This window comes from Drosophila hydei, unplaced genomic scaffold (assembly GCF_003285905.1).
Source record: "Drosophila hydei strain 15085-1641.00,03,60 unplaced genomic scaffold, DhydRS2 tig00000001-arrow-pilon, whole genome shotgun sequence".
Classification (NCBI taxonomy): Eukaryota; Metazoa; Arthropoda; class Insecta; order Diptera; family Drosophilidae; genus Drosophila; species Drosophila hydei.
The window spans coordinates 2,206,325-2,229,182 of NW_022045643.1; the positions used below are offsets into that span (position 1 = coordinate 2,206,325).

The 22,858-nt window shown below is 43.9% G+C and overlaps 1 protein-coding gene across 16 annotated transcripts in view; it reads right to left on the bottom strand.

The window, feature by feature from the left end:
• LOC111597752 overlaps positions 1-22,858 on the bottom strand; it is an 85,494-nt gene that overhangs the window by 24,623 nt on the left and 38,013 nt on the right. For all 16 annotated transcript variants that reach the window (XM_030225983.1, XM_030225982.1, XM_030225986.1 and 13 more), the window contains 7 exons: positions 20,078-20,223; positions 19,044-19,323; positions 18,061-18,192; positions 8,615-8,797; positions 6,770-6,970; positions 2,335-2,562; positions 1,163-1,349 (listed from right to left, as the gene is read on the bottom strand). In XM_030225983.1, coding sequence (XP_030081843.1) covers positions 1,163-1,349; positions 2,335-2,562; positions 6,770-6,970; positions 8,615-8,797; positions 18,061-18,192; positions 19,044-19,323; positions 20,078-20,223 — 1,357 coding nt within the window. The remainder of the gene's footprint in view (positions 1-1,162; positions 1,350-2,334; positions 2,563-6,769; positions 6,971-8,614; positions 8,798-18,060; positions 18,193-19,043; positions 19,324-20,077; positions 20,224-22,858) is intronic.

The following is a 22,858-nucleotide window of genomic DNA, read 5'->3' on the forward strand; positions in this document are numbered from 1 at the left end:
TGGGCTGGTTTCATGTCTCACTTTTTGCTAACGATTTTCGTGCACATTGTTTTATGGACTTTTGATTCGTTGTTGTCGCCGCCGTTGTCGTTGCCACATTCGCACTCAACGTGCTTAATGAGGTTTCCGCTGCGAAATTTTCTTTCAGGTTCATCACTTTTGCAAGTGCAGCATTGCAGTTATAGTCTGCCCGCCTGCCAGGTGGGTGCTGGTTGGTAAGACGGAACCAGTGTCAACATCAGTCGACATAATTTAAAGCGCTGCTCGAGTGGCATTTCGACTGCAAGCACTTGACTGCAGTTCGCCCAGCTGCTCCCCCCAGTATGCATGCAAATGCCAACTTAAGTTGATTTTAAGTGATAGAAAAACAACAAGGGTGGCGGGTGGCGGGTGGCGGATGGCAAAGGGCGCAAAGGCAAGTAACGGCCAGGTAAGGCAAGGTAGCCGATGTCTAAGATGACGCCCAAAAAGCCTTTAAGAACACAGACGCTGGGGCCTGTGGCTGTCATTACAGGTGCATGCACTTTATACACCCACACACAGGGAGAGAGGGAAAGAGGAAGAGAGAGGGAGCACATCTTCGAGTGCGCTGCTCATCATCCGACGTGATGTCTACTCGCTTACAAGCGCTGACTGTTGAGTTTTTTATGAAGATGCAGCAGTAGCTGGCCCTGAGGAGCTGCTATACAAACTGCTGCTCACTCCAGCCGCAGCTTCAGTGCTCCACTTGACTCTCTGCGCTGTGCAACCAAAGCGAGTTTGGTTCAAGTTTTGTGACATAAAAGTGAAAAGCATTTAAATATAAAAGAAACGCAGTTCTCCCAAACACACACACACAGAGCTAAAAGCGCATGCCAACAGTCAAGTTTGTAAAGTGGGCGGGAGGAACGTGCAGTGGAGTGGGCGTGCCACTTGATAATATTCTTGGCCAACATTGGAACGCACATTGTTTCAGTTGAACTACGGCCGGCAGTCAGGCAAACGTCAGGCCTGCCAACGGGCCAACGGGCCAACGGGCCAACGGGCCAAGCATCCTGAATGTTTGTCCATTGGCCAATGGCCATTTGGCATTTTGTGTCATAAATTGCGAGTGAGTGCACGAATGCAGCTGAGCTAAGCAGCTGTAGGAGCTCGAGTGTTATATTTGCAAAAGTGTACTTACCATTGTGCATGGCCACGCTTTTGTCCTCGACGCGGCTCACATAGCAACAGAGCTCGTCCTGCCGCTCGGCGTTCTCAATCAGCTCCGCCTCAACGGAGAAGCCCCACATTTGCTCCAATGTGGTGCGCTGCAGCTCCACCTGGTACAGTATTTTCATGCACACCTCCACAAATTCGTGATTATGTAGCTGCGGTTGCCAGGAATAAAAAAGAAGAAGGAACAAATATAAAAAATACCAAAATTAGCCACAGTGCAAAGCAGCTTAAAAAAAGTTTCCTTATTTTCGTGTTATTTATTTTATTTTTTTTCCTTCCTGTCTTTTTTCGCAGCGAGTTTCAATAAATTTTTGTTGGCCCACCCGAAAAGTTGTTTTAATTCTCAATTTATTGAGCAGCCAAAAAGTTTCGTACAGCTGCACTTTTGACCTGGCAATATTTACAGCTTGTTGTTCAGCCAAAAACTTTCTCAGGAGTTCTGCGCGCAATTTTGTTGAAGCACTTTGCCCGGGCTGGCTGACTTGGCAGTTTGAGAAATGGCATCCTTAGACTAATCGCCCGCTAAGTGGCTACATATTCGGCATTCAGCGCTGGCAGGACTCGGGCGGACGGGCGGCGCTCAAGCAACAGACAGCTGCTGCACCAAGTGCCTAGCTTGAAATTAACTGCAATTCAAGGTAGACTCACGCTTTGCCTTGCCAAATATAGCAAAAGGAGTCTTTCATCAGCAACTTCATTTAAATGACGTCATTAACTGTCTATTACTGCAGCAGAGCTAATTATTAAGCTATACAACCTGTGATTTATCAGCTGTAATTAAGCTTGAATTCGGTGGCAGTTTGTAAACACGTTAAGCAAATCTCGGAGCTCACTGAAATCATCTATATTAAATCCGAAACACTTGTGCCAACAAATCGCATTTAATCCTTTCGATTGGCATTTCCTTTGTTGCGAGAGCGCAGAGAAAAAACTCCCTTAATTGCCCTTAATTTTGAACAAACAACAAACACATGCGCAAAGTTCAAAGTTCAATCGAAATTGCCACCCACACACAGACACAGACACACTCAGAGACATAGTCATAGGCACGTGTGTGTCTGGGCGTGTTTTTTTTTTTTTTGGGCTGAGGCTGAGGCTGAGGCTGAGCAAAAGGGGCTCTTGGTGCAGGTTACTTACATAATTTTCAATCAGATCATTGCGATGTGGCACAAAGTAATTGTGATCCTCCATGTCACGTCGCTTCTTGACGCGCACAAAGTGCTCCATGGGATTGAGGTTGCGACGGGCGCAGGCGCTGGCAAGGAATTCCTCCACAGACATCGCGTCACGTAGATAAACTGTCGAGTAAGCATTGTCGGGCATTGCAACTTTGAAGGTTTTTTCCGGCTCGTCACGTGAATTCATCTGGAAAAAGGCAGAAAATTCGATTGGATAAACAGGCGAACATACACCACACACCCATACAATGTCATTAAGGCTGCTGCTGCTGTTGTTGTTGTTACTGGCTGCTGCTGTTGCTGGAGCACACACGGAAGTGAAAATTGAAAAATAGCAAAAACACATTTCTATCCGAGCAAATGTGTAATGAAAAACGTCAGCAGCAGCCAGCGAGCCAGGCAGCCTGGCAGCCAGGCAGCCAGCAGGCAGTCGACAGTCAACGGACTCTGACAGACACCAGTTTGAAGAAAACTCAGTTAAAATGCTTAACGGCATCATCATCCTGCTCCTCTAGGGGGCTGGTTAACAAAGCTATGCTGCAGCTGGAGTCGAAGCCGTGTTTGCAGCCAACAGTTTGGCCAACTGGTAAACGAATCAGGCGCCCAGCTGCCAGCTGAAAATTGCATTTGTATTGGCAGCCATCGACGATGGTTTTGCTGGCTGACTAACTTTTAGCTGCCGCTACAGCAGCAGCAGGCATGCCCCAAGCACAGGTGTAATGCCACACACATACATGCTCAAACGCGTGAGTGTATGTGTAGCTTACTACTTGCACGACAATTGAATTAGTTTGGCAGTTACAAAACTCACACAGAGACAAGTTGGCAGCGACAGCAGCTATGCCACATTTGCATGCACATCCGTCAGACTTGCCACATGTGCAGCAGCAACTGGAAAGGAATCTTTGCATTGCATAACAATTGGGCAACGTTCGCATCTTTTTTGCACGCAAACACACGTACATACAAATATATATATGTGTATATGTATATATTTATATACATGCCAGTATTTATATGTGTGTTTGTTGTGGCATATATCGCTTGCAAAGTCATTATGCTGCACAGTTGATGCCACACACACACGCAGCGAAATCAATAATGCATATGCAATGCATTGCATTGCATTTCATTTCTTTTTGGGTGTCAACTTTATATTCATAGAGGAAATGAAGGCGTTTGTGCTACTTTGCATTGTCCTTTGCTGTTGCTGTTGCTGCTGGCTTGAACGTGATGTGAAATTCGAGGCAACAGCTGTAGAAATTGCAAATTATAAATAATAATCAAGTTACAAATGCTCAACAATAGAGCGAGAGCGAGGGAGGCAGGAAGCGAGTTGAAATCAAAATGCCATTCGACATGCAGAAATCCTTTGAAGTAACTTTATAGACCTGTTTAATAATTGGTGCTGACCGAATGTGTGAGCTTATGAATTTATTTGGCAATTTCTGCTTGAATTTCAAACAGCTAGACAGACTTTAATTGCTGACGCTTAAGTACCATCAGCTAATATTTATAGCCGAATCAACATACTATAACCTAGGCTATGCGCTAAGGCAAGAATTGACTTTGTTAATTTGACTCTGAAAAGGATTTTTTCAGATTCATTTGAGTGCATTCTTTATAAGAGCTGACACGTTAAGGCACTCTCATTATGCGCTCTACTCTTATGTCAGCTAAACAGTATTATCAGTTCACAGATCACTTTGAAACTGAACTCAAAGGCGAGCAACTGTGTTTTGCTGTTGTGCTTCCCATAGAGAAGCAGCCGCAAGTTGCAGATTTAACTCCATTAAACGGTTTGCTAGAACGCTTTGAGTTGGTTTCTTTACGAGTGTTGAATCATTTGTATACAGAGTAAAAAGAGTTGCATGTGGAGTTGGAGACTGCTCTCACTCTTCCTAAGTTCGCTTACTTTGCAGCGCAGCAATTGTGCTTTATAAAGGCATTATGAAATTGTAATCAAAGGCGAGCAGCTGTACTTTGTGTTGCTGATTCCGCGAACTATGAAGCCGCAAGTTGCAAATTGGATGTGTTGGACCTTATGCATGGCTTTACCTTGCTACCACAAGAACATTTAAGCAGAGCTTATATAAGCCGTGGTTGTCTGTGATATTTACATATCTAATTATAAAATAAATTCAGTTTTTTTTTGCGAAATGTCACATGCATTTCCAATTAAATATAATCGAATGTAAATGTGAATATTTAAATTATAATAGAAATTTAATCAGCATTTAATATACATAAATTTATATAATAAATAAAATATATATTACTTTTTCACTCGACAACTGCAGCTAATCAGGATTATGTGTTATGTCCTCTTTATGTATATAAAATGCGTATTTGTCAGCTGGCTGAGTTTTATTGCTGTCTGCTCGCATTTTCATTTGAATTGTGCAAGTTGTTGGGGCAACTTTTTGAATTTTGCATTTTCAACTGTGTTTCGCCTTTGGGCTGTCGATTAATGAACTTTGGCTGCTTAATGCCACAGCAAGTTGCACGCTGACTGGCTGGCTGGGTGGCTGCTTCAGTCGGGTTGAGCAAGTCAATTTTCAGTTGTCGCTTCGTTGCGTAATTCAATTTTCTGTTGATGTCTGTCTCGTTTTCTCTCTCACAATCTCTCTTTCTCTCTGGGTCTCTCGATCTGGCATGGGCCAATTAAATGCGTCGTGACAAAAATTATTTAAAGGCCCCTAAAGAGTTTGCGCTACGCAGTTCGCACAGCTTCCAGCTCGCAGCTCGCAGCTCGCAGTTCGCAGCTCGATAATTGCCAGTTGTAGAGCAGCCACGAACGCTGGTGGACACCTTTAATTTGATTTCATTTCATTTTCAATTGCAATTTCAGCTGCATTGCAGCTGACATGCTGGCAAAATGAAAAGCCACACTCACCCACACACACACACACACACACGTATTCAATCGAGTTGACTGCGCAAAAATATCAACCAAATCAAATGCACATTTTTCAAATTCATTGAATTTTCAGCGCCGCCAAATACAAGAGTCTGATTTAACGTTAGTAACGCTTTATATACGCACACATATATTTATATTTATGTTTTATGTTCTTGCTTTTAGCATGAATATTTCTGGCTTCACTGATGACGCTGGCAGCAACAGCGACAGCGACAGCGACAGCGAAGTCGACTGCAATTGTTGCAGCGTTGGCAAATTTAATTGGAAATGAAGTGTGCACGCCCCTGTGCACTGGCTGTGCATTCGTCTGTGTATGTGTGTGTGTGCGTGTGTATCGTATGCTGCTGCACAAGATTATTTTGCCAATAATCGAAACAAATTGAATTTATGAAATGAATTTCATTAAAAGCACGAGTATATATATACATATATATAGAAAATGCAAAAAATGCCAACTCTAATTGAAGTTTATCAAATAAGCAGCGTCAAATACATAACGAGTCCATTTAATAATACAACAGCCAAGCTTAATCGAATTGAAAGAGCAGTTGAAACACTAAATGCAAATCCAGCCAACTAAGCCAAATCTGCATATAGCCAAAATCGACTTTTATATGATTTAATCTTCAAAATGTAGTTTTTGCCATTGCAACATTTTTGTGCAGTGTATTTAAAGGCGAACACACACACACACTAGCCAGAGTTTAGCAAATTGAGCTAAACACTTGAACGAAAACGTTTGACGCTGCGTATACGTAATATGGCTTAGCTTCCAGCTAACTTGCATTACAATTTCTAATTATTTTTAGTGCTATTTTGTGGTCGAAATAACTAGCAGAGCAAAAATCAATAGAGAGACAGCCAGTCCAAATACATTTGTGAAATGTAAATTTGTAAAACTGTTTCAAATATTTCGTGATTTGTGTTTGCTCTATCAAGATTAATTTAGCTTTGCAAAACGCTCGAAAAAATATGGCAAGCTGCGTACTTTATGCAAATATTTTCACAACTTTGGATTAGTTTTCCCTCTCTCTCTCTCTGTTTGTGTGTGTGCCATTTGCCTAATGGCTATCTAAAGCATCTTGTGGACGGCGGCTTCATAAATTTGTTTTTGTAATTCCTGATGGCCATTAAATTTAAATTATACAAAGAAACGGACAACAATATGGAAAAATGAAAGCGCGACAGTGGTCAGCGCAAAAATACATTAGAGGGCGACACATTTGGTCATTCGGCTGCGCATTTGCGCTCAATTTGGCTTTTATGCTGTTTCCGCTGCCTTAAATAGAAATTCAATTATTTAGCACATACAGACAGAGCTTACATGCGCAATAAAAATGCAAACACGCATCACAAGCGGAGGCGTCATAAAATCGTTTCCAAAATTGATATAATTTTATTACGCATACGAGCCGAGCCGAGCCGAGTCGAGCTGAGAAGAGCCGTAGGCTCAAATAAGCATATAACTTACCTGCATGGAGCGACGACTGGAGCCGCTATTCGAACGAGACAGCATCGGTGGCCGTCGCTTGGTGGCACCACGTCCGGCCAGCAGATTATTGAGCAACGACGGCGACCGGGCACAAATGAAGGCGTGGAACGAGGAGACCGTGAAAACGCCCAGCTTATTCAAAGTATTCTTCGTTGGCCGCGACACGTGTGTGAGCAGTGACTGTAATAGAAGGAGGACGGGCACATGAGATAATGTTATTTAAGATAATCCTTTTAATACTTTAACGTTCATTTCATTAACTTAAAAGTGAAATTAAAGGTGAAAAGGCACTTTAAAGCGACCAATGCTCGGCGGACAAACGTTTATGGCAAAGGCAGAATCGTTTTGGTCAAGCTGACTAATATGACATAATTAATTTCATAATACATACATACACAGCCACACAAAGTACATTAACTGGGCTATGCGTTTGTATATTTTGATGTATCTGAGTGTGCGTGGGTGTGTGTGTGTGCATCTGTGTATGCTTGGCTTGTAAGTGTGCTGTGCAAATAGCCTGCAGTGCATGCACTTTCTCGTGTAAGTGCTGCTGCTGAAGTTGTTTGGGTTTTGCGGTTATTAATAATAAATGTGGTTGCTCTTTATGCGAGTTGTTCAGTTGAAAGCACCGCATTTGCTACCATTCCACTTTGGCAAGCAACCAACACCAGCCCCTAGCCCAACCCCAATGCTTCCACTTTGTCCCCCACTGGGCGCCCGCTGCAGCAGCTGCTGCTGCTGCTGCTGCTCTGTACAAGTCATAAAAAGTGCAATTAACTTGCAACCCTTTTCGTCACCCATCAAGGTTGGCCCCGCAAATCTTTTTAATGCCGTGCAAAGTTCGAGGAGCTGCGCCACGACATCCTCTGCCACTGAAGTTGCCAACCGAACGGCGCTCGCCCTTTTGACCCTTTAAGCTGCAGCTCATTTAAGGCGCTTAAATTGTGTTATGGAGATTAACAATACATGTTTTCGGATTCTCAACTAGTTCTCGTCGCCAGCGTACAATCGAATTTCTCAACCCGTTCCATATAAATAAGTAGGTAAAAGCAATTATAGACAACAGGCACCCAGCTTAGGAATCAGCAAGAGCTTTAATGTCTGCGCCATCCTTGCGCTGTGGATGGAGTTGTCTTTTAATCTCTGTTATGGCTGCTTTTTGCCGTTTCACTCTATTCCACTTAGGTATGGGTGATTTTTAATCAAACTCTCCTGTATTGTGTGAACTTTAAGCAGATTATGACAAATCTTGTTGTTGATTAGTTGTGCGTCCTAGGTTCAAGTCAGATATTTATTTTCATTTACTGGGGCAGACAGAGCTCAAGCTGAATGAGCTCAACATGAAAAGTAAATTACTTGAAATTTTCATAAATCCTAGCAAATTGTTTGCCTTTAAAGTTGCCATTCGGAATCCAAGTTCTGTTTGCATTGGCCTCTTTAGCTTGACTCTAAGTCTTACATATTAGATGCAAACACTTCTTTTGCTATTCCACTGGTTGAAGTGCCACCTGTAACTGGTCTCTAGAGCATTCTGTTATCCTGTGCACTTGACAACTACTTTGCATTGAATAGCATTTTCAGGTACGCAGTTTATCACCACAGAGAAAAGCAGCTGCAGAGCCATCAGCATCCGCATCAGCTTCAGCATCAGCATGAGGAGCTAAGTAATTCAAATTGACGCAATCTCAGCCACGTTATGTGAACTTTCTGTGGCTTCCGTTAGGTAAAACAAATTGCGGCAATTGCCATTTTGCCATTAGGCAGTTAAGAAGCAGTAGACGAGGCAGAGGGACGGGGCGCTGTATAATGATACGCATAACTCACCTTTGGATTGGGCAGCTCACCGCTCTGGAGCGAGGCCATATAGCAGCGTAGTCGGAACTGTTCGCAGTGCAGACGTTCAAGGTTTTCCTCCCATTGCAAAATCTGTGCCTGTATTTGATGGCGTGTCTCCTGATCGGTGACAACTGATTGCTGCAGCTCAGCCATGTGCTTCAGCTTGTGATCCTGCAGAAAAAAAGATGAAAATACACGACAGACATTAGACATGAGTGCCACACACATATATATATATATACATAGTTAGTGTGTGTGTGGATTGTGGGGCAAGGATGCGGCAGTGTCGCACTCGTGATGGTTATGAAAGCATCTCTGGCATGGCATCATTAGCATTTCATGGCAGCGCCACAGCAACTATTGCTCGTTGTTGTTGTTGCTGCTGCTGCTGCGGCTGCGGCTGCTGTGGCTGCCATTTGACGAAAATACATAAATCACGCGTCATGTGCAGCAGCATTTTTCGTTGGCGCAATTCAAATATCTATGTGCCCGTCCTGTCGCTCCCTTTGGCAGCTGAAGTGCGTTGGCAATGCACCAACTTTGACACACACACAGCGAAAGATACTTTGGCATCGTTAGCCACACACGCACACACACATATGCAACACATGCCCCTGTTTTCATTACAAATAACGTTTGACTTCCGCCGCAGCGCGTCCCATCAGCAGCAGCAGCAGCAGAAGGAAGAGCTGGCTGGCTGGCTGGATACGCTTCCTAGCAGCACTGCTCTATGCCCAATCCGACCAACCGTTCGTTAGCATTGCAATCCCACTTTCACGTGCATTTATACACGCTTCCATAGATTTCATGGAGCACGTGATTGTTTCATTTTGGTTGCTAGATTTTTTTCTTTTTCACTTTGCTGTCGCTGCTATTGTTGTTGCTGGCTGGTTGTGGTGCTGCTGCTGGTGCCGCTGCTGTTGCTGCATTCAGCTCGTGTAAGCTGACAATTATTTGCAGATGCAGTTGCCGTTGCAGTGGCGGATACGGTGGGCGTAGCCGTGGCAACAACAACCTGAATGGGCACTTTCGATGTTCGACATTTTAATGAATGTGTACACATAAACAGCAGCAGAACTCACACTCACACACAGACACATATGTAAATGTATTTGTTCGCCGGCTTACACAGGTGTCTGCGTAAGCGCATTGTGGGGGCGCGTGGGCGCGCGCGTGTGTGTGTGTGTGTGAGCTGTATGCGAGGACACGCTGCTTGCCAGCGCTTGTGACGATGTTGAGCTCGACATTGTTTATTTTACGTGAAATAAATCATATTTGGTGTATTTGATTTTACAAACTCAACACAGCCAAAGTGGCGTATACGTAATGCATGCGACCCATATAACAGTCAATATGTATTGGGCAATATTTGACGACCGTGCTGCATTTGTATTTGTATGTCTTCCTGTATTATTATTATTATTATTATCCACAACTACCACAATGGAAACCATAATTTGGGGCTTTAGCTGCCAGTGTATTTAATGTTATGTTGCACAAGCAGCAACGAAAGGGAAATTTCAATTAACAATCGCATAACCATCAAGAGCTTATTTATATATATATACATTTGATTTATATATTTCGAATTTGTTAATATTATTTGAATATTTGCATAAATTTAAATTCTGAATGCAGTCTGGCTGCAAATGCTAAGCTAATGCCTTAGCCTTAGTTAGAGCTACTAAGAGTATTTGACTGATATATCTGTCTACCAATAACTATATTATATATATATTTCTGTTAACTGCTAACATATATAGATAAATATGCTTTCAATGTCAAGTCAAATTTGGCGGAGGTTTTAATTGAAAGTATTCTCAGAAGCGTAAGCCTTATGAAGCCTATGACCTAAGTTCGACAACTCAAGTTTTTTTTTGCCAAAAACTACAATAATATACTTTGCTAATATACAGCTGGGAATTCCTTAAATGCAATTTCAAAAGTCTGCATTTTATTTTCTACATTTATTCAGTTAAGTTTCTTTCATTTCAAAAGTTAATTTATGATTTAATTTCTGCTGGGCATCAAATATTCCATCCTTTCTACTTGACAACTATTTAGCTCTGTCCTAAATCGGCTAATGATAAGTCTGACAAAAGTAGCCTTCACGCAGCAGTTGCTCTTTCAACATCAATGAACAACTTTTATGACTTTAAGCTGCTTGTTTCGCAGCGAGAACAACATAAAAAGCTAAATCAAGTGAATTGGGCCACAGGATTGCCATTCGCATTGCCATTGCCAGTTTAACGAGCAGCAGGCACAATAAATGGTATTACATTTTAATGACTGCACTTAATGTGCTTACAATTTCACAAAATAATACTTGCAACAAGCAGCCGAGAGCAGGTCGGAGCCAAGAAACGGGTTAATCAGCAGAGCTGGCCCAATGGGCCCAGCCAATTGGATAGTCAAAACACTTGGCCCAGTGCGTTTCGTAATTATTTACGATGCAGAACAAAAGGACAACTGCCCAAAATTGTCAACAGTTGAAGCTAACCAGCAGGCGCACACACAAATACAACTAAACACACGCCTTCTTAAATAATATGGCAACATATATACAAGCCTGTACGTGTTGTGTGTCTCTCTGTGTGTGTGTGTGTGTGTGATTGCGTGTGGACGTGTGCGTGTGTGCACATTAATCGTGAAACTCATTGTTTGCTGTTGTTGCCGTCACGTTGTGCAATTCATGGTTAAATGGGAATGTTAATTGCCTTGTAATTGCATGGAATTGCAATGTAAATCAACGTGATATGATTGTTATCGATCATATTGATTACATTTACGCTACGAAGGGTATGATAAACGTGTCACAATACAATGTCAGAGCACAGAACTCTTGTATCTGACAATATATTTTCAATGCGTATAACTTAAAGTTGATAATTGCCATTGCTACCGTCTATACTTGTGCGTTATATAGATACAATATTGATCATTTATGTCAGCTAGGCACTGACAGCCGTGTGCTTGTTGGAGATACTCGAATACTCTCAGTCCGATTTCTTATTGTAAGCCCGACTTCTCTCAACAAATGCAGCCTTAACGACCTACTTCCAGTGCAATTTCTGCTGTCAATATATAAAATCATTTGCAAATGAAGCTTTCAATTATAAAAATCACTTCGACAACATGTATACACTAGGGGGTCCTGCTCATTCGACTCTCTTTTGGAAAAAGCTCGTTTACGCTGCAAACATTTGTGACAACTTGTCTCAGAAATTGGAATCGGTTGACATCTGCTATGCAGGAGGTTGGTGCAGTTGTGTTTCCTTTGTAACCTACTCTCTGCTCGTTGGCATCTATCTTAACGTAGCCCGCAATTTCGACTGTCATCTCAATTCCCCACTTAACGGCAATTTTATTATTGCTATGTTGTAGCTTGTTTCTGTGCGGTTTTGTCTCAATGCTCTTTGCGTTCGGCTATGGTCCAGTGCTGTTGCTTCTGCTCTGCGGTATGTGTGTGCCTGTGTGTGTGTGGGGGGCTTTGTGGTTGTCTGTTGCGCTTTCATTAAGCGTCACTCGTGTATGGCTCCCCATGCGCATATTTGTGAGAGCTGCACAGTCACAAGCTCCTACTCAAGTAGGCAAACTGTAGTTGAAGTTGTTCGGGATTCTAGGTCCTGTCTGTGGCATTGCCATTGCCGTTCTTGTTGTCGCCATTGTCGTACTGTCATTTCCGCTTCCTCAGTTCGGCTGGCCCGAGAGTTGAGTTGAGTTGAGTTCAGTTCAGTTGAGTTGAGTTCATGGTGCGTTTTGTTGCTGTGATATATGTTTACCCGAGAGTACAATTAAAAAATACATTTTGCTATTGTTGTCATCGTCATCGTCATCGTCGTCAGCGTCAGCGTCGCATGACAAGCCAAAGATGCCGCAAATAGCAAAACCACAGCAACCGCAAACCACAAATAACAACAACAACAGCTACAACATTAATAATAACCACACACAACAGCAGCAGCAGCAACAGCAGCAACAGCAGCACCAGCAGCAGAGACAGCAACAAGCGATGGCAACAATGAGTGAAATAATAATAACGCCCCAACAAAAAGCGCTGCCTGGCAAAAGGACTCGTGACTGGTATCAGTTTTGTTGCTGCTAATGGCCCCGTCCTTCGATAAGTCAACTGCTCGCTCCACTTCCTTTCCAGCGCTTCTTTCCCCAACCCTTGCCCAAAACACAATAACGATCAATTAACACAGCAGCCCCATGCCAACTATAAGCTACAGCCATTGAGCAGTATGTGTAGCAGACAGCAGCGGGACAGCTTTTGCTGCGATAAAAGATAAAGATAAAGAAAAAGAATACAACAGAAACAGAAGGAGACTTTAAGTTAAAGTGAGATGCCCACCGCCCACCGCACGTACAGCGCGGCGTATGCGCAATGTGAAAATTTTAAATGAACTGCAGCTGAGCTGACCTCAGGGCAGGACTTTTGACTTTGTTGCGCTGGTGCATTAAATGCCAGCTCCTCGATGGGCACCACTCACAAAAAGTCAAATGTGAGCACGGCCAACCACAAAATGTGGGTGGTGCAAGGGTGCAAAATGTCAACAAAAGGCTTGCAAATTGTACGCTTCGTGCACGTTTTGTGTACCATGTGTGTGTGCGTGTGTGTGTGTGTGTGCACATGTCCTGCATAAATGCTGACCACAAAATGATGCCACATTATACAACGAAAAGGAGGGCTTTAAAAGGGGCGCGCAGGTTGTGCGTGAAACAAGCTAAGCCTAAAACCAAAAACTGGCGCCTGTTTGTGCTTGTGGCCACAGTCAAATGTGTACGTGTGCGTGTGCGTGGGTGTGAGCCTGATGTCCATTTGCCTTTTTTCCGGCTACTGCGGCTATGGCTGTTGACAATTGAATTGAATTTGGCAGCAGTTGCGGCAATGCCACGCCCACATGCCAGACGCATAAAGCATATTTCAGCATGCAAAACCCAAATACGCAAAACCAAAAACAAATCAAAAACCAAAAGCGCATTTGCTGCCAGCCAAACTGTAGGGCAAGAGCGAGAGCTGGTCTGGTGTTGAGTGCCCAAATGGGTAACACCTAGTGTCAGGCCTTAGCTACAGCTACAGCTACAGCTACAGCTCCGACTCCGACTGTAGCCTGCTCGTACCATATGCCCGGCCATATCCTGTGCAGCTTGCGACCGAAAGTTGCAAAAATATTCGCACGTTTGCTCCAAAACAAAGCCAATGGCCAGCGACAGGCCATGGATGGCCAAGGGGGCTGCATTAGGAAGCTGGAACGTGGACAACTGCCAAGGCTGGCAACATGTGTGCGTGCTTTATGACGTTAGAACTCGGCTTTGCTCATATTTCTTGCCATAAATTCTTGCCATATATATATATATATATATATATATATATATATATATATATATATATATGGTATTAGTTTATGAATTGCCCCAGCCACGCCCACACGCTCTGCATGTCTATTGTGGCCATGGCCAGGGCCAGTTCAAAGGAAGTTCTGCCAGGCAACCGCCGAAAATCGAACAGTGAATTTTATGGTAATTATAAACTTTATTTAGCAAAAATCTTGCACAATACTAAAAGTTGGCCAAAAAATGTTTAAAACTTTGCCAAGGCAGAGAAAGTTGAGCAGATGCATGCGGCTTTAGGTTGGGGCAGCACAGTTGGCCATGGCCAAACGAGTCAACGCACTAATTACCAAATGTTTAAAACTTAACTAAATATTTATTTCATTATACGCTTTCCCCGGCCAGTGTTGCAAAATGTTTATTTTTTTCTTCCGCATTTCTGTGTGTTTTTTTGGTAGTTGGTTTCCGGTTGCTGGTTTTTGGTCGGCAAATTTGTGTGTGTGTGTGCGTGGCTTCTGCACTGCAAATTTAAGGATTTCACGAGCTTTAATTTAAGCTTAATTGTTGTTAAATTAATTAATGGCTTAACGGCTTTTTGCTGCGTCACATTGGCGTTTTGCAACAAATTAGCTGGCTAAAGCTGAAAAATTTGGCTGCTGCATGGAAATATGCTGCTCATTAAGCTGAAAGCTGAAAATCTGAACAAAGTGCTGCAGCTGTGAATTGACTGGAAACTTGATAATATATTAAAAGTTTTATAGCTTACGCAAATAAAATCAAAATATGAACTTTTCTTTGCCTTTGCCCTTTCAATTCCTCAATTAAAATGCCGTATTAAATTTATACTAAAAGGAAAAATGATTTAAGCCAGGCAACTATTTTTAAAACGCAGCTCGCATTCGACCAGCGATGGGCGCAGGTGGGGCCAGTGGGTGGCGGCTGCTATTGAGCTGAAATGACAGCCGCCATTGCAAATTGAAAGCAGCAGGCAAGTGAGCCTTGTTTAGACTGCGCGCCATGGCAATTGCACACGAGCCACGGCAGCTTGGAATAAAAACAGTAACGGAGCAGAGGGGCAAAAGGTGCATGTGTATGTGGGTGTGGTTGTGTGTGTGTTTGTGCAAGGCAGGACACGTTGGCAAAGGGAAGGCGGGCCTGCTCGTAGGAGTCGTAATTAGAGCGTAAAAACCAGAGCGTACGAAAAACTAAATGTGCTCGGGCAGCTACTACTATTTTTTTCTCTCAGCGCTTGCATTGTGTGTGCAGGTGTGTGTGCGCGTGTGTGTGTGCAAGTGCTTTATGCGAAAAGAAAAATAGATAGCTGGCGAAAAACTAGAAAAGCTAAAGCAAACGAAGCGAAGTGCTGTCCCCCCACTGACACATATATGATTATTTCCGAAAGGTGACAGCTATAAAAAAGGGCAGACAAACAGCTCTGCCTAGTTGGACTCCGCTCACCACACACACACACACACACACACACGTATACAAAGTAAATGGCAAGACAAAGAACGTAGACAACACTGTTGCTCTTTTCAGCGATGCCTTCACGACCATAAAATTGAGATAGGCAGCGCGCGGCACCTTTTTTTTTTTAATTTCATTCAGTAGCAGCAGCAGAACTGCTGCTAGTCCCTCCTTCAGCTGAGCTTCTTTTTATGAGTTGCTGGCTTTGTTTATCCGATGGCACTTTAATATTTTTCATTTCTTTTCTTTGCACAGAAAATTAATTAACAACAAATGCGAATGCGAATGCAAAAACCAAAAATTGTAATGCGAATGCAAATGCGAATGCGAATGCGAATGCAAATGCAAATGCAGTTTTGCGGCCACTCCGGCAGCTCATTTAATTAATATTCATCCGGCAAACTTTGGCAGCAATGGAGGGAGGAGGGGAGGAGCGCACCTAAACACTGGCCACAGTGGGCGTGGCACTTGAAAACTAAACGAGCTGACTGTGAAGTGACTCTTGTGACAGTCTCGGACTTTGCCCGAGCGCAGCAAACCAAATAAAACAAAGCCCGAAACAAAACAAAAAATTATTATAAAAACAAAATTATAAAAAAAGAAGCAGAAGAAAATCAACAACAAGTTGAAAACTTATGAGTGGGAAAGCGGACAGAAAAACGCAGCGTTCAAGGAAGTAATTATGGTTTATCCAAAGGGACAGATAGACACAGCAGCAGTAGCAGCAGTAGCAGCAGCAGCAGCAGCAGCAGCAGGAGTAATGATAGCAAGAAAATGTGAAAGGAAAACGGGAAGACGATTCATAACATCAAACTTCAACTTTACGTGTAAATGGGAAAAACTAAATTAGAAAAGGGGCAAGTCGCGAGGGAAATGCGACAGAGACGAATGAATGAAGTCAACGTGAACTGGACAGGATAGAAACGGCCTGGATAAGCGCAGCCTCTCAGCTGGGCCAACAAAATGATATTCTTTGGCCAACAACAATAACAGCTCAATGTAGCTGCAGCGAATGCAATTATAATGGCTGAAATATATATACGAGATACGCCGACAGTTTATGCAACATTTGGCATATGCCCCACAGCAGCTCAGTTCCAGGGTATAGAAGTTGCTGCTGCCAGGCAAAGCCAAACAATCGGGCGCAAAATTTATTTTTTATTCTTTCTCTGGCCGCTACACTGCAAATGACATAATGCAAAAAATAAATAAACGAATGCGCGGCATAATGAAGGGAAATAGTGGATGTACAGGATGACACTGTAGAGCCAACTGAAGCCGGCGTTTTTTGCCAGCCCCAAGGCAGCGGCTCAACTGCCTCGCTCGCTCAGCATTTCTTGCTGCCACTTTGGCTCAGTTTATCCAGCCATTTATTGTGTGTGGCAAGTGCAGTTCCTTGTACTGAACCAAACAGCTCGAGTTCTATTTGGTTTGGCTTGGTTTATTCTGTTTTTGCTTTCATTTCGGCCGCGATGCTGTTCGCTGCTGCTGCTGTTGCTGCTGTTGGCCATAAAGTTGTGCAAATAAATTGCAATGCAGTCGAAGCTGGCAAGAAACAAATGTTGTTGCTGTGAAGCCGCGACGCGAAATTGATGGGGAATTGATTTGAAAGCAAATACATAAATGGAGCAGAGCAGAAACAGGGCAGCGCATAAATCTTTGGGGAGCAGCACAGTGAGAAATTGGCTAGATGCTCTGCTAGATGGCGGCACAAATTGAGAAATTGGGCTGGGAGATGTGTGCGTGTGTGCCTGTGTGTGCGCTGGTGTGCGGGTGCGGGGGCGTATACGAAATGCGTTTCTTGTGTCTTTGCCGAAAGAAAGTTGGGCAGAGTTGAGTTGAGAAATCATCGCGAATTGATGTATTCGTACAATTTGGCTTTGTTGTTGATTACTTTAACGACTGATTAGGTGCCGAAATATACAGAAACACGCTCTGAATATCAATGAGATAGATGGAACGAAACTTTGCCGCAGCTCAAATTGAATGTACACGAGTGGCTCGAAGATAATTTTATTGATTGATTTAATGGTTTTACTTGGATTTATTTTGTTGTCTATTTAGATTGTTAGGGATTTACACGGCCAGGTGCTAGAAATTTGATCGGCTTTCAAATAACATTCTGCGATAGTAAAAGAAGTTTGCCATTTGCTCTGGAGAATTCGTTCGGCTAAATCAATATTAAAGCGCGCATTCTGCATTTTTTCTAGCCTTCAGCTCTATTAGCAGTCCACACACAATGTATTTGATATTCTTCCATATAATATGCAAACGAGTTGGGTTCATAAATCATGGAATTTACATGTCTTCAGATATTCTTGCTCGTTTTATTTATTTATTTTTTTTTTGCATATCATTTTCATAATAATGCCGTTGCTTTCGGTAGCTCTTGGTCTACTCGACAAACAGCTTTTATGCTCAATACACAATTTCAATTCTCATCACTTGAATTTGCGCTGAAGGAGCTCAACTATTGCCTTCAAGTCGAAAATGCATGGCAATAATTCAACTCAATATCCACACACACACACACACACACACACACATGCATATGTATATATAGAAATATGCTCTGGCATACTCTTACACGTAAGTTGGCTGGTATGTTAAGTAAAGCGCTGGCATTCACTTACCGATTCAATGGCCTTCTCCAGGCGAAAGATCTCCTCTTGCAGCAGATGCAATGTTCCCGTTTTGCCGCGATGACGCGCAAATGCAGCGGCACAGGCGCTGTGTATGCTATTTACCCAATTCTCGAGCTCCACCTGCATAGAAAACATAGAGAGAGAGAGAGAGAGAGAGAAATATGCATATAGTGTGAGCTAGACAACAAATTGCAGAAGCCAAATGCAACACAGGCAAATTTGACGTTGCTCCCCTGCGCCAAATGTCGACAATGTTGCTGTTGTTGTTGCTATAGCTGTCGTTGTCGTTGTCGTTGTCGTAGCCATTGCTGGCTGACTATCAGTTATGCAAATTTAATGACAAATCACTGAGGCGACCAGGCAAAACGCTCAAATAACGTCAGGCAGTCAGTCAGTCAGTTGGCTGTTGGAGGTGGGGACAGGTGAATGCGGAGCGTATGCCTCTGAGACATGTAACAGTTTAGGCACAAGGACCATGTCAGGCAACAACTATTAGTTCAAGGCAATCTGCCTTGCCAGTTAGCTGTCGCATACCCAGCCTCAATCGCACTTTAAGCCAAGCGATTTGCATTTCAGCCATTTGCGGGGTCTGCATCAGTTAACGCCTTTGAGTCGCTGTGTGGCTGTGTGGGGTGCATGGCATGGCGATTACGAATAAGGTCTGTTGAAAGCCCGCGAGCGCTGAACTCAACACAACAACTCACACATGCACAGGGGCTGATAGATATATCCTTGGTATCGTAACGCAAACAAGAAGCTCGCTCGCTTGGTCGCTCGCTCTCTCCACTATGTCGTCCAAGTCCAAGTTGTGTCAGAAGCCTGGACAAGGCCAGCTTTTATGCTTAACTGCCCTCGGGCGGGGCCAGGCCTGATGCCTTTTCTAATTGCAGCATGAGAGTCTTACGGTCGAAGGACTTGACAGGACTTTTATTAAGCACGACACGCGTCATATGCTGCCGAACTCCACTTACCTGACAGGGCGCCTGGAACAGATAGGCATCACCGAATGCGGTGCTCAGACAGAATATATAATCGCGCTTTGGATGCTCCGGTATTGGCTGCATAATTGCGCCGTCCACAATAATTAAATGCTTGGGCGCCGCCTCAACGCTGCGACCCTCGCGCGAATCGCACGGATAGAACAGCAGCGTGGTGCCCTTCAGGCACACCCAGTAGCCCTTCCAGCCACGCTTGCGAGCCAGCTCGATTTGATGCTTCTTACGTAGTAACCATTTCTTTACCGATAGAAAGCTGTGCCAAAGTGGAAGTGGAAAAAGCAAAAGCAAAAATGTAATCAAATCGATGTTAAATAAGCAACAGCTAATCAGCAGCAAAGCCGGAGCGGCAAATATCATTTACAGCAACTGGGAAATATTCCTTCAGAGAATTGAGCGAAATTACACAAACATGATTTGGCAGTCGATGCAATCAGTTGCACAGTGTGAGGTGATTTTATGAGCTGCCAAATCAGCTGAGAGCCATAAAACAAGCTGCAGCTGAGCATTATAAGTGGCATGGCTAATTAATTGCATAAATTAGACGAGGCAATAGTTAAAGGCAAACTTGTCTCGTTTACGTCTAGCTGAACCCGCTTTAAGCCATCAAGCCGGCCTTAATGTGCTTGCTGTATGAAAGGGATTCGTGTTCATAATGATGATAGTTAGGTTCATTAGCTAATAGGTAACACTAAACGGGCTTGCTTTTTGCAGTCTCTCTTTACGCTCAACAACTTGTTTTTGCCCCTTTTTGGCGTCTCTGCGGTATTGCAGCTATGTTGCCGGCACACTTCATCATGGCGCCGAGATCGGAGTGCGGAATGCGCTTGGCTGTAATCGCTGTAAATGATATGCCAAGCGTTGAGCTATTTTCTACTTTATTTATGATTAGCTGTTGTTTGGGGCGCACACGTGGCATTCCACTCAGCAGCTGCGCCATGCCCTTGGGCATACTTTCGTGCCACTGATTACTGCCAGTTGGGCACGATAGGGCGTACGGAGCTACTTACCCAGCTTTACGCACAGCGCCCGTGCAGTTGAAGGAGGATGCAGCGGTGCCAGTGGCCTTTGCTTTATATGGTGACGCCATGACACTTTCGCCATCATCTTCATCCGAAACGGCAGTAGTTAGGCTCATTCGATCATCGTCCGAGATCTGGAAAGAGTGCGTCAATTGAGAGCGTATAAGTAAAGCGGTTTAACTCAGACCCATAAAGTGACTAATAAATATGTATAGATGAGGATGTCGCTGTTGACAACGAGAAAATGTAATAAGTCTGCCGAGCAATAATTGAAATAATTAAGTCATAATTAACAGTGCCAGTCAGGCAGGTCCCATGGCCAACCACACCCACACTCACACTCACACACACGCACACCCACACACATACAATTCAACCCGATACGAATCGACCCCGTAAGCCATTTGATACCAATAATGGTCGACTGGCTCCTTGTTGTTGTCGTTGTTTGTATTGCCGTTGCTGTTGCTGCTGTTGCTGCTGTTGCCGTTGCCGTTGTCACTGCCGACAGCAACATTTGTTACGTATGTCGTCGATAAAGCAATTTGTCTTCTCTCGCCTGCATTTTTAGTGAAGTTGGCAACATGGGACAAGAAGCGAAAGGCGGTACAGAACGACGGGGCGACGGATGGACAACAATTGACAACAATAACAACAACAACAACGAGCAAGAAAGACGACTCAGAAAATGAATCGAAACAAAATAACAACAGCAGCTGCTAGGAGAAGAGATGGCCTGACAAAGGCAATGGCAAACAGTTTCTTGGCCATGTTATCGAAGCGAACTGGCTAGCGAGCATTCCATCAAAAGCCGGGTCGAGAGCGACAGCTCCGCTCTGCTCTGCCTGGGCCCATCCTGCGACTTCCTTCCGTTCTCACCACACACACACACAGAGAGCCCAGTGCGCCAATTTTGCTTTCGCAACAGGACAAGTGACAAGGCAGTCAGGGGATAGCGGATAGCAGGGGGGCGTGGCAGTTTGGTCCCGTGTGGGCATCAAGTTGGGGCAACGGCACTGAGGCTGTGGTGCGCGCGCTCGTTCGCTACGTGTCCCGCGTGGCAATAAAAATTGGTTTGCCCATTCATTCGTTTCAATTGGGTGGTGCTGGCTGTTGGCTCCAGCTATCAGCGCCCAGCCACGCCCACAATGTCGCTCACTTGCTGCTGCTATTGCTGCTGCTGCTTCTGTTCATGCCATTTTTATTTGAGTTCCCAAGGAAATCAATTTACAATGTGTTTATTCGTTTCGTCTTCGCTTCCTGCTGCTGCTGTTGCTGTTGCTCTGGCTGAGGCAGAACTTGAGCCAACGACAGATCCATCGATTCCTTGGCCCCATTCCTTTGGCTTTGGTTACTACGATACACCTACAGGCCACCCACATTTCCGCCCAGCTCTCTTTCTCTAACGTTTTTGGCAATTTTCAAACATTTTTGCTCATATGCATGTTTTACAAGTTATTTATTTGACTGCCCGACGCCCGCCGTTGGTTAGGGCGTGCTACGGGCGGCAAATGGGCAACTGTCAAGTGGCATGTGCGCTTATGTTTGCTCACCAGCCACGCCCAAATCCTCAGTAGTCGCCCTTTCAGCAATAGCAACAGCAACGGCAATGGCAAAGTCATGTGTGCTTAACCCACAAGTGACGTCGTCAACGTCGCCCTCATCGTCGTTTGTCGTTGGCCAAGTTTAATCAAATTTTATATTAATCGAAGGAGTGCAAAGGCATGCAAATACCCAAACGTGAGCTGGCTCCACTTCGTCAGCAACAAGAAAGAGGCAACATAAATATTTTCCGAGTTCAAATTGCCAAAAATAAAAAGGGAAACCCAGCAGCACAAGCACATCAAAGCGTAGGGTAGCAACCCCTGCCCTGACAAGGGGTTTCGCCAGGAGGGAGGGTTGGTGGGCGAAGGGCGCAGAGCAATTCCATTGAATCGAATTGAGGTGCATCGCTTGTAGCTCTGATTAATTGGGAAAGCTATATATATATATAGATATTTATATATATAATGGAGCTGAGCAAGTGAAGAAGCCATTAAAGTGCTTTAACAGGCATTGTGCAAGTTGTTTAAGGCCTTTTACAACACTGTAAACGTGCTTATAAATTCTTTGCACTTAATTAGTATTCAGCCTGGCCCTTAGCTAGAATATGTCAGATTTTTATTTCTTTTCGCATTTTAAGCATCTTTTTACACTCTCTGTTGGCGATTTTCGTCCGGCTTGGAGTTGCTTTGATACGACTTAATTAATTTTTCACATTTTTATGCAATTTTCCATAGCTTAGTTATAGCTTTTTTAATTAAAGTCTTCCATTTATGTTGAAACCCTTTTCTACACTTTCTACTTGCTGCTGGCTGCTGGCAATTGGCAACTGGCTTTTCTAGTCAAGTTTCGATTTTCTGCTTATCTGTTTTGTCAAAATGAATTCGCAACATTTTCATAAGCAGAGCTTGCATTTTAAATAGCCAGCCCGTGGCCTCAATCATTTTTGTGGCAGCTACCATATTGAAAACTTCCAAAACACTCAAAAAGCACTCACCCACTTACCAGCGGCAGTCAGCATCGCCGCACCGCCGAACCACCACCCAATACACCTGACAACATTTATAGCGCCAAATGAAATAGTTTCCGCTTGCTCAATGAAGTTTTCCATGAAATCATCAAGCCGAACGGAAGCTGCCGAGCGGAACTGTTGCAAGCAGACAGCACCAGCAGCAGCGATGCTGGCAACCCTGGCAACGAGGTGTGCTACACAAATAAGTCCAGCAG